Here is an 11,875-nt window from a genome sequence, read left to right on the forward strand (position 1 = left end):
GCCTGAGGCTGATCGGTGCTTTTGGCGGGGAAGAGCCAAGCTCTGCTTGCTTAGTGAGGTTTTCATTCCTCCTCTTCTATTATTTTCTAATAACTTCGTTATATTAATCCTCTTTTTTAGTTGGATTCTTAAGCTTTCGTTTATGTTCTACCTGTAAATCTGCCTGAGGCTGATGGTGCTTTTGGCGGGGAAGAGCAAAGCTCTGCTTGCCTAGTGAGGTTTTCATTCCTCCTCCTCTATTATTTTCTAATAACTTCGTTATATTAATCCTCTTTTTTAGTTGGATTCTTAAGCTTTCGTTTATGTTCTACTTGTAAATCTGCCTGAGGCTGATCAGTGCTTTTCGCTGGGAAGGGCAAAGCTCTGCTTGCTCGCTCTCGCTGCTACTGCCTTTCAAAGAGTTTTTGTCCTTTGCCAATTATAGCTTTTATTAATTAACAATTATAAATACACGCATTGCTTTACGCATTTTAACTTGCAAATCTGCCTCAGCCGTGATTGTTTTACTGTTCAAATATGTTAGGCTGCCTTTGGTGGGGAAGGGCTGCCAGTGTGTTTGCTCCCGCTCACTGCTACTGCTATTCATTTGTTTCATTTTATGAATGTGTGTTGCTGTGAATTTAGTTATTGCGACTGGAGTATCCAGGGAAGAGACCTTCTTAGGCAAAATTCTAAACCATTGTTATTTGTCGAAATTTTCCTAGAAGATAATGAATTATACCACCGGTTGCCTGCACCACTCCTGTATAAATTATTTTATGGGAAACTCTCCTTTGTTTTGACCATTTACAAGGAGACTCTCTGTGGAAATTGCAGTTTTTTTTCTGTTTGTTTCCTCTCATGTAGTCTCTCCCTCGATCGTCCTTCACCTTCGCAAGATTCAATGGGATGGCTTTTCAATTTATTGCTTGAGACTATGATTCATATCCTTATTTGAAGCAAACACTGATTGAATTATTATGCTTGTTTTTGAGTACATGTCTGTCGTGCAAAAAATTCTTACCCAAGCATTATGCTGCAGATCGTTGCTACTGTGTAAAAACTCTTCTTCATAATTTGTCCATGACCAGTAAATAATTTAGAATGTAGCTTTTGACAGTTAAAAGATAAGTGTTGCATCTAACTCTCGATGGTTTATGATAGAAGTTGTTTACTATTTTTTTTGCATTGATTTTTGCCCGAAAAGCTAGGCTATTGTTTTTTGTATCCATTTGCCTTCAAGGTAGAGAAATGTAGTTTAACAGAGGAGGAATGGTTGAACTTTATCTATTCTTTCCTTTTCCCTTTTGTTATGCTCATTTTGGGATCATAGGATACAAGTATATAACCCAATGTTAATAAGAAACCCAGTATGAAGTGTTGTTCATAGGCCGGTGGTAGTATTTTTTTCAAATTGAAAAAAAAATTAATTTTATTTTTTAAATAAAAAATTATATATTAATTAATGAATCAAATATTTAAATACATCAATCAGCAGGTGATAACTTGTTCAGAAGTGAAGTAGCTTCCTTTAGGATTGACGAAACTACGATAATCCAAATGTTAAATTTAATTCATCAATTATAATTTATATAAAATGAATATCTATACTTTCAAAACAAAGGTTCAACATATTTTCCAACGAAAACCATAATTAAGAATAAAATGTGACATGTCTGACTTAATTCCATTCAAATAGTCAAGCAAGTGCTGATTTCAAAGATTTGGTAAAAGTTTCTAGCGCCTTCAATCCTTCCTCGGGAGACTCTGCTTCACCCAGCAGCTTCACCATGGCACTGCCAACAATCACACCATCCGCTCCCCATCCTGCTACCTGTTACGATATATTAATGCAAGAAATAAATATCCAGATGGAGGCAGAAGCATTGGTTATATATACGCATCAAGTTGGATCGTCTAAAGGCCAACCTGCTTCACATGCTCAGGTTTTGATATGCCAAACCCTACCGCAACAGGCTTGGTTGTTGCCTGTCATAGCAAAGTTAAAAGCATCAGGTGCAAGTACTCGCATCATCGATCTGTAATTACCTTGACTTACAATTCTTTTACAATTATGTCCAAGCACTTTAGTAAATGAAACACAATGATCACCAAATACCTCATGTCTTCAGAATTTATGTAAGATGAACTGGCTTGTAATTGCAATCTTGAGAAATTCAATGGAAGTAAATCATCATGCAAAAATATGAAAGAACCAGATCTCCTTAAAAGTTTCTTAAAAGAAACAGCTCAATTCAATTATATATCAAAGATTAGTCCAGAATGATTAAAAACATATACACCACTTGGACTGGCAAGCTAATTAGTGATATAGGAAATCTGGTTGTCAGGACAAACCTCTTTAATTTCTCCAATAAGAGTCTGAACCCGATCACTTACAGACGCACGGGCACCAGTAACTCCGGTTGAGCTCACCTGAAATTTCCAGCAGATAAGAAGAAATCAGAATTGTTGTTTATACCTTATCAGAATTCAATCTCAGTTTGTCATAAAATTTAACATAAAACACCTGATAAAACATTAGAGTTAAACACAGTAACAAAAGAAAATAACATGATAAAAGAGTCATCAACTTTGAAGAGGATCATACAAGATACACGAATCCTTCTGATGCTTCGACAATAGCTTTCATTCGGTCTATCGGAGTAGTCGGTGTTGTAAGCAGTACCTTTACCACAAAAGCAGAGAAGCCTTATTATCCTGACTATATGCATTTATGCAGAAAAGAAAAGCATTGCTTGTGACATCTAAATGTTAGAAAACAACACATTAAGGTTGGAAAAATAAATGAGTTGAAATCTGATAGCTAATTGATTCCTAATGTTGCCTTCTGATATCCAATACTGCAATATTCACAATGATTGGTAGTAAAGCCGGCTTTAAAGTTACGTATATGAACCATAGAAAGCAAAAACAATTTCATCTTTCCCCTGACTTAGTTAATTTTCACCAGGTTTCTTACATTTCCAGACTAGAAGTGTTTATTCTGATAATGTGAGGAAAGTTTATTTTGGAGATTGATGAGGAGTTTGTAAGTTACTATGCAAATGATTTCATGAAATATCTCATATAAGTAACTAACAAATAAAAGATTTTACAGAACCCACTCTATTGCGTTAATTTAAAGTATTTGACCAAGCATACCATGGTGGTAAAACCTAATTGAGATTGCTGAGAAGTTAAAGGGGAAAAAACATTCTTATAGAGGAACGCACCAATTCGATCTTGTTTCTGAGAGCTTCTCTTCTCAAAATTTCAGACTCCTCCAAAGGAACATCTGGAATCACAAGCCCTGAAAATATTTTTGGAATTATTGAGGTAACAACATTATTTAGATGTAGGGATTCTTGAAGGAAGTAAGACTCAAAAACATTCAATCTATGGATTTCCAGAAAAAAACAAACTTTAAGTGATAGATATAAGGCCTATATATTGGATTATATAAGAGAATTGTGAAATTAAAACAAAGCCAGCACAAGCAACACCAAATTTCGATTTTCTTTATCTTATTGAGGCCTAACAATTTAAAAAAGAAACATGGATATTTGCAGGTTTATTTAGCTCACATTAGACATATCGACTATAGCTAGCAAGGAATATATATATATATATATGCAGACTGAGCAAGGGAACTAGTCAACAACCTAATTAATGTACAACATGCTGTTTCATTCATCATAGCATGTAGAAAACAAGAAAAACTTTCGACCCTCTATAGGATGCTGACTATCAATGAGGTGACCAAGAAACATAAAACTAAAGGGTCAAGAATAATCCCAGCAATATTACTAAATATTCTACTAATTGTAGTACAACTGACCTTCAAATATTCTATAGGCACTGCCAGGTATATAACAAGTACTTGTATAGTTGATCAGTGGCAATATGACACTTATATCCAGGAATAAGGAGTTAAAAGGCCTCCAAGTGGAGTTTGAAATATAAATAGCATTAGAAAGACAGAAACAGAAGAGAAAGAGAGTCAGGGAGAGTCTTCACACCCAAAGACACATAGAATAAAGCATAATTAAGAAAAACCTATACTTCACATATGTAGATTGACTCAAGCCATGGACCAGAGTAGAATGGTACAAAAATTCAAGATAAAGTAAAGCATGACAAGTCGATTACCATGTATGCCTACATCCTTTACAGTGGACATAAACTTCTCCACCCCGCGCTTGAGAATTGGGTTGTAATATGTAAATAAAGCAATTGGACAAGATAACTCTGGAACCACCTGTACATATTACAAGTACATAATTAGAATATGACCCCTGATTTAGGAAGAAAACAGTGAATGAAGTCACAAATAGTTATACTGCAAAATTTTTGTTTCTGTAGTTACTTACACCTAGATGCATGTATGTAACAAATTCCCTCGTTCAAAAGAAAGTAAGAAAAATCAAGGATCTTAATGATGATGAAAGGTCTTAAATAGGTTCTCGTCATTGAAAGGGCAGCAAGCTCAAAGTTCTAAATCATTAGCATACGTGAAATGAGCAAAGTACCAATAACCAACATTACTCATGAATCAAAATGTTTTTTGGTTCCAGTCAGAGATGAATACATAAATAAACAAGCTTTTGTGCAAGAAAACAGTTACAACACTCATTTACCCTGAGAAAAACAGTGGTTGCATTGACATCAACAATTCCATGCTTTAACAACTAACAAACATTACTGTTGGTTTTGCTAAGAGGGTAGATGTGAGTGAAAAGTGCATTTAAAAGAGGTCCTTCTATTTTTTCATTTGTTGATAGACAGATGCCATGGCACTCGGCACGAGTTTTACCTCCTTCAACATTGAAAGAATAGCATTGAAGTTGGTTCCTCTTGCCAAAGAACGCGTAGCCGCAGCCTAAACATAAAGAAAACATCACTAAGAGATTTGAAAATAAACAATAAATAGAAAGACCACACTGTTTTAACAGACCTGGATTACAGGACCATCAGCTAGAGGATCAGAATATGGTACGCCTAGTTCAATTATGTCTGCGCCACATAAGTCAAGCACCTTAAGTGCCTCAACTGTTGTTGGAAGATCAGGATCACCAGCTGTGATGTATGGGATTAAAGCAACCTTCAGAAAGAGGCAAGCTTGTTAGACAGCACTAGAAAGATAACCTTAGGCCCCAAACCTCTTGGTCAAGCCTAGGTTGTTGACATTATCATAAGATTTTCAATAAATTTTACAAGAATAGTAGTTCCATTCTAGGAGAACTTCATAAGAGGCATCCGATGTGAATAAAGATCCATTCTCGACATGATAGTAGTTTATAATTGGCAATAACTAAGGTGTTTTATCCTTTCAAGTACAAAATTTACATCATCAAGCAGCCACCTCTTCTATCCTGAATCTCAAACCAGTCTAGTAAGACAAAGGACGTTTATAAATAATCCTAATTGACGAAAACTATTTGAGCTCTGCAAGCACACTACCCAAAAGTTGACAGGAGTCAAAGTGGAAAACGTAGCTCAACATGGTTAAGTCAACCAAAACTCACTGAATGATTCTATTCTCAGGCTACCTTACTAATACAAGCCATAAAAATATTACAACGCAACAAATAATCAGAACAATTGCATCAACCAGGCGTGTTATCTTAACAAGCCTACGATTCCATTAATGTAACCGCATATATCACATACAAAAAACACCCATTTGAATATAAAGTTTGAAAATTTCTCTCATAATAAATCTAAATCTATTTCTTCTACCCAATTTAGAGTATAAAAAAAAAACACAAACATAAAGGAGAAAAAGGGTCACAGAATGCTTACTTTGCCTTGTGTTTTCAATTTAGAGAAAGTGTCAGCAAGGCCAAGAGTTCGAGCAGTGGTTAAAGTAGCCATTGGATCGAATCTCTTGGTTGAAACAAAGGCCTTGCCTGAGGAAAGACGAGATGGAGAAGGGATATTGAGCTTCTTTAAGTGGAGAAAGCCGGCTGTTGATTTCGGAGCAATTGCCATTACAGTGGGTGGGGTGAGAGAGGTTTTGCCTTTCTTTCTTTTTTGTTTTTTCTCTTTGGGTACTGTGATGGGCTTCCGATAATCCCTATTTATAACCTGCCAACCACCCCTATTCCATTTTAAGCAAATCTGGGTGCCCAAATTTTTTACCATTCAATGTATCAGACTTCCCTAATTCTGAATTGGAGTTGGCGGCGAGGTTCATCGAGTTTGTGTTTTTCCATAAGGAAAGTCGTTAAGTCCTCATTTATCCTAAAAAAACATGTTGTGCCAGAACTACTACATAACCACACCAAGAGATTTTACCCTCTAAGAGTCCGAAGTTCGTTGCTAAAACCCCCAAAAAAAACAAGATGAAAGAGCACGTTGAGTCGATGTGGTGGACATATTAAGCTAAACGGAATATTTATTGGATGAGATGAAGTTAACTGCACCTTAGGGGTACTTGATGGCAAAGGCAATTGATACATTGTTTCATCCTCTAATCCCAGATATAGAAAACAGTGGATCGCAACAAAATATCACAAATTCGCCCTTGTCTACTCATTTCTCCATAAATATATATATAATGATTTAAAATGTGAATAAAAATATATAAAATTAAGGGTACTATGTGTAAATACTATAAATTTTATAAATCAAAATTTTATAAATACTTAAAAGACCCCCTAATCTAGGTATAATATTTTAATTATTTTTCTTTTTTTTTTTTCTATTTTCTCCTTCCTCTCGTCACCTTTTTGTTGTATTGATAAGAATACTAGTTTTTTCTTTTGTCTTCTCGTTCTTTCTCTACCCCTACCTGCTTCGATTTCCACGTACCACCATGACTAAGACTCAAAATCATTATGAGCAAGACACCTACACCATATAGTGAATTTTCCGACAATAATTACAAAATTTTATCAAAAATAATAACTCTCAAATATTGTGTATTTTCAAATTAAAAGATTATGTTTTTTTATATGAAAAGTTATAATTAATGAATTGTAAGTGATGTTTTATGTGGAAGATTATATCTTTTGATAGAGTAACATTTAGAAAAATATTTTTAGATATAAAAATTATGAGGCAATTGAAAAACGTCACTGTCTAAAAATTATGAAAAATTATTTTTTCATTTTGTGACTCAAATGTTATATTTTATATTATAAATAGTTATCTTTATAAAAATAATTATTGAAATAATATTTTTATCTAAAAATTATGTTTTGTAATATGTAAAGGTAAAGGTGTCTTTTAGATACAGAGAAATTTTAATGAAAAGATTCTTACAAATCTATACGTAGAATTTGCTTGTAACCATTTTAACACACAAAAAAAAAAACAAATAAGAGTGAAAAAAATAAAATTAAGATAAATATTATGTATTAAATGAAAATTCATAAAAGACATAAATATTTTTAGTTGCACGTTTATCAAGAATATTCAAATTTCTTATAATTTATTTATAATAGAAAATAAGTTTTAAGATCAAACAACTTTGTAATTTTTTAGTGTGTTTAATGGTTTGGTTTTATAAGTGTAAAGACGAAATTAGATGATGGTTTCATTATATCTTCAAAACTATTCACATAATTCCCTTTTTACATGTTGAGTGATGGGAGTAGAATAAATCTTAAAATAACTTCTACGAAAACATGCTTAAAGTCTAAAAAAAAAATAACGTATACAAAAAAATACTTAAAGTCAATCTTGTTAGTTCCTTTAAATTTCGAAAACCCCATTTATACCAACATCAAATCTTATAATATTTCACCTCCGAATGCTTTAAATTTTAAAATTGTTCTCTCAAGAACTTGGTTAATTTTAAAATTGATCATGTTGGTTAAAAATACGAAAACCTCCCTAAATACAAAAAATTTATACCTCGTTTAATTAGAATATTGTTACTTAATTTTTTAATTTTTTCACTCCAAAATTATGATATTTTTGAATTGTTAATAAAATAACCTTAAATAATTATTTTTTTAATTTTTCTTTTTTCATTGTCTCTATTTTATTTTTTAATTTGAAAATGTTGAATAAAAACTATTTTCATTATTATTTAATTAAATTAGGGTGAGACATTCTTTTTATTTTTTTATTTTCAATTATTTAAGAATAATTATGAATTTTAATATTTATAAATAACTAGTGACTGATAGGAATGAAAAATGAAGGGCCTAACCATGCATCTTGAAACAAAAGGGACTAAAGTGTACTTTAAAATTGTATTAAGTTTTTTTTATATTTTACTTGTTATTTAATATCATATTATGTTGATATAATATATTGACATGTAATAATAAATGATGATGTGATGTGTTAATAGGACCACATAACATTTTTCACCTCATACATTATTGTCATGTTAACACCATGTAAATATAAAATGTTAAGTAATATTTTGACTAATAACAATTAATCAATAGTTAGTCGAAAGGACTTTGACTTAAAATAAAAATATATAGACTAAATTGTATATAATAAAAGAATAAAAATTTATTCAAAATTTTTTTAAATATTTCACGAACTTTTGAAAATTATTATACTTATATTTTATGTACATTATTCAGAATATTACATGTTTAAAGTTTTTATCGTTCTCGTTTCAAATGCTATTAGGAATTAGAGCCGGCAAGTAGAAGGGCTTCAAAATTTCAGGTTTGAGCTGTGTGCACCAAGTTTCTAGTGTCCACACCATCCATCAAATGTCTTATGCCCAATTCCAGACAACCCCATGTTGTATATGGGCTCGAGCTGGCCCATCTTATATTGGGATGGTCTTTGTTTAAAAAAATAAAAAATAGTAGGTATATAATACGTATAATTCTCAAATAAAATTTTAAATTATTTTAAAATATTAAAATAATTTTTTTATTAATATAATTAAGTTTTTATATTTTTATTTTAAATTAAATAAATTTTTATAATTAATAATTAATTAATTGTTATTACTAAAAATATTACTTATCATTTTATATTTACATGGCACTATATGACATTAGTATGAAAAGTAAAATATATCACATAATCATATTATTATATCAAATTAATATATTATGTCATCATCAAGTATAATATATCAACATACCACATCAGAATTAATTATAATATTTTAACATATTATATCAGTATCATATGACATAGAATATAAGTAATATTTTAATTAAATTAATTATTAATTATAAAATTTTATTTGATTCAAAATAAAAAAATAAAAACTTAATTAAATGTAATAAAAATTTAAAAATTTATTTAATTTTTTTTTAATAATTTAGGGGTGCTTTTGTATATTATGCCTATATAGTATAACCAAATTAGGTTTCGCATTTCCCCTTCCAACCAAATGACAAAAAGAAAGAAATCATGTACTGGTAGCAGCTGCATTTAAGAGAGATGATGGTAAGAGAAATCAGAACAAATATATTTGAATTGACTGCCTTTCTCCGGGGAAGACAAAATGTAGACGGAGAAAGGAAATCTATCTTCATTCGAATAATAGACGGCAAGACACAATAGTGTGATTAAAGAAGATGTACGTAAAATCTAAGTAGGATTGTGTTGTGTAGTCTCTCAGTTCCAGTTCCAGCTCCAGCTCCAGGTGCTGCCCGGTCGAAAGATTACCTGCGGATTTGTTTGCTTTGAAATGGAGGCGTTACCGTTAACACGTGGTGGATAAGGAAGCAAGTATGGAAGCACAAGGACAAACAAGCCACATGGTTGTTGGCCGGAGGAGGAGTTTTGTACAATAAAAATCGACGCCGTTTTCAGACCACTAACTAGAAATGTAAAAACAAGGGCGGACCCAAGCAAACAGAAAAAAAAAAGGGTTTCCCACGTAATTTTGAACAAACTCAACCCCTTTTACAAAAAGGCGCAACATTTTTAACGACGATAAAAGCCACCCCTTTTTCCATCCCCGCTGTGTGTGTGTGTGTCTCTCTCTCTCTCTCTCTTCTCCCTCCGTCCCTCTCTTAGAGCTGAAGGAGAAAAAGGAAACAAAAGACGAACAGAACCGAAACTCTGAACTTTCACATCTCACTGGGAGAGGAAGATACTAGTAAAACCTAGAAAGAAAAAACCTTTGTTTGTCTTAAAAAGAAAAAAAAAATTTCTTTGTGTGTTATTTTGTTTGGTTCACTTTCTTTCGCCATTTCCTTTTTGCATGTAGATGCTCTTTGATAGCCCTAACTCGCCACCTCGACTCATTTCAACTCAATTTGCACTACTATCTCTTTGACTTTCTTATGGCCAATAACCCCAACGAGGCCCCCGCCGATGATTTCCTAGAGCAAATCCTCGGACTCCCCAACTTCGCGCCAACTGAGACGGGCTTGCCTGGCCCCGACGGTAGCTTGGCTGGAACCGCTGCCGCCGCTGGAGCGCCGATGTTGTTGCAGCTTAGCTCCGGGGATGGAGCCGGACATCTCGCTGCAATCGGCGGCGGGGGAGGCGGCGCGTTTCACGGACAGGTTTTTCCGTTGGGGTTGAGCTTGGAGCAAGGAAAAGGCGGCTTTTTGAAGCCCGAGGAAGCTTCCGGTAGTGGCAAGCGCTTTCGTGACGATGTCGTTGATGGCAGAGCTTCTTCTGTAAAAAATGTAAGATAATAATTTGATCATTTCTTTTTTATTTTTCATTTATTTAAGGTTCGCTCGTGTTTGCTTGGCTCACGAGGAACGGAGGAAAAGGATAAAAACAGTATAAAACCTTTACTAGTGGAGAAATTTCTTTTGGGAACTTAAGTAAGGAGCTTGTTTCTATGGTGCTAACTAGTGATGAATTTCTTTTAATTATTGGTCACTTAATTTTTTTTTCTTTTACACTAAATGGAGCCAATCTATTTGTCCTTGTTGGATTATTATAAGTTTTGCATTGTCTAATGTGGTGTGACAGCGGATTTATCTGTTTGATTTTATCATGATGCTCTGTCATGTGTGTTTCTGTCTAATAGCGGAGAAGACAAGGAAAACATGACAATTTTTGGAGCGGGGGGTGGGTTGGGAGTCACGGTTGTGAGATGCCAAGTTTTGGTATTTGACAAAGGAAAGAATACATCAAGGTCCTTCTAGGATTTTTCAAGTGGCGAAAATTAATTTGCAGGGTAGAATTAATCGATTAAAGAAGAGTCTGCTTCAACTGCTAATTAGCCACAAACCAGCATCATCAAATGAAAAAGAGTTTTACTCCAAAAATGAAGATTTTACTTGTCAAGGATTACAGAACAACTGGTTGAAACTTGAAACCTAGGGCCATAGCAGTGAGAACAAAAATATTCCCTAAATCTCCTTTATGTTGCACTTTAACGGCCATTAAAATGACTGTTAGTTGATTCCTTAATTTGTACTAAAGTCATGCTTTTTCTTATTTGCATTTGGGGATTGGCTCTTGGTTTAATGGTCCATCTGCCAGGAGAAACTGGTCCTGAGTAGGTTTCATGCCCCTAGCTGCCAAATTTGTCAACATCAGATTAGAGTTCTGTTGGTACTATCTTTTTCTGTAATTCTATCATTTGTGATATGACCTATAAAATTTTCCAGGTTTTCCATGGCCAACCAATGCAAGCAACTGTTGCTGCAGCACCACATCCACCAGCAATGCGTCCAAGGGTGCGGGCTAGACGAGGGCAGGCCACAGATCCTCACAGCATTGCTGAACGGGTAAGCTTAATTTATTATAAATAATCATTACAAACATGGGAAGGGCAGAATATATTGAAGGGCAGTAATTCAGATGTTTCTGGCTTAGAATCTTAGCCATGATTAAGTTAGTTCCTTGCCAAGGAAAAAGTTAAAAGGCTAGAATTGTAACATTAAGTGGATGTCTTTTAAAGAGTGACTAATTTGATCTGATAGATAATTTTAATGAAATTGTTTTAAATACTATTTCTGTTGTTTGGTTAATTTGCAATGTCTAAGGT

General features: G+C 33.5%; 2 protein-coding genes across 2 annotated transcripts in view; one reads left to right on the forward strand and one right to left on the reverse strand.

The window, feature by feature from the left end:
* Nucleotides 1-1,531: 1,531 nt before the first annotated feature.
* On the reverse strand, nt 1,532-6,459 carry LOC110413704 (tryptophan synthase alpha chain). Its single transcript, XM_021424628.2, has 9 exons — nt 5,785-6,459; nt 4,937-5,083; nt 4,796-4,861; nt 4,132-4,240; nt 3,216-3,292; nt 2,591-2,668; nt 2,338-2,415; nt 1,909-1,968; nt 1,532-1,813 (listed from the first exon to the last, which is right to left on the reverse strand). The coding sequence occupies exons 1-9, from the start codon at nt 6,124-6,126 to the stop codon at nt 1,679-1,681; spliced, it is 1,092 nt and encodes a 363-aa protein (XP_021280303.1). The 5' UTR covers nt 6,127-6,459; the 3' UTR covers nt 1,532-1,678.
* Nucleotides 6,460-9,480: 3,021 nt separating this feature from the next.
* Nucleotides 9,481-11,875, forward strand: part of LOC110413456 (transcription factor UNE12-like) — a 5,098-nt gene continuing 2,703 nt past the window's right edge. Inside the window, exons 1-2 of the mRNA XM_021424270.2 lie at nt 9,481-10,556; nt 11,496-11,615. Coding sequence (XP_021279945.1) covers nt 10,206-10,556; nt 11,496-11,615 — 471 coding nt within the window. The 5' untranslated portion in view covers nt 9,481-10,205. The remainder of the gene's footprint in view (nt 10,557-11,495; nt 11,616-11,875) is intronic.

This window comes from Theobroma umbraticum, unplaced genomic scaffold, assembly GCF_002168275.2.
Source record: "Theobroma umbraticum cultivar Fairchild unplaced genomic scaffold, ASM216827v3 scaffold_4.1, whole genome shotgun sequence".
NCBI classification, from domain to species: Eukaryota; Viridiplantae; Streptophyta; class Magnoliopsida; order Malvales; family Malvaceae; genus Theobroma; species Theobroma umbraticum.

What these genes read in the sequence shown, in the direction of transcription:
- LOC110413704 (XM_021424628.2), bottom strand. Translation starts at nt 6,126, where the DNA reads ATGGTAAAAAATTTGGGCACCCAGATTTGCTTAAAATGGAATAGGGGT. An exon ending in AATTGAAAACACAAGGCAAA is followed by an intron (nt 5,084 to 5,784) that starts GTAAGCATTCTG and finishes CTCTTTCTGAAG; the next exon opens with GTTGCTTTAATCCCATACAT. An exon ending in AAAGGATGTAGGCATACATG is followed by an intron (nt 3,293 to 4,131) that starts GTAATCGACTTG and finishes AAATATTTTCAG; the next exon opens with GGCTTGTGATTCCAGATGTT.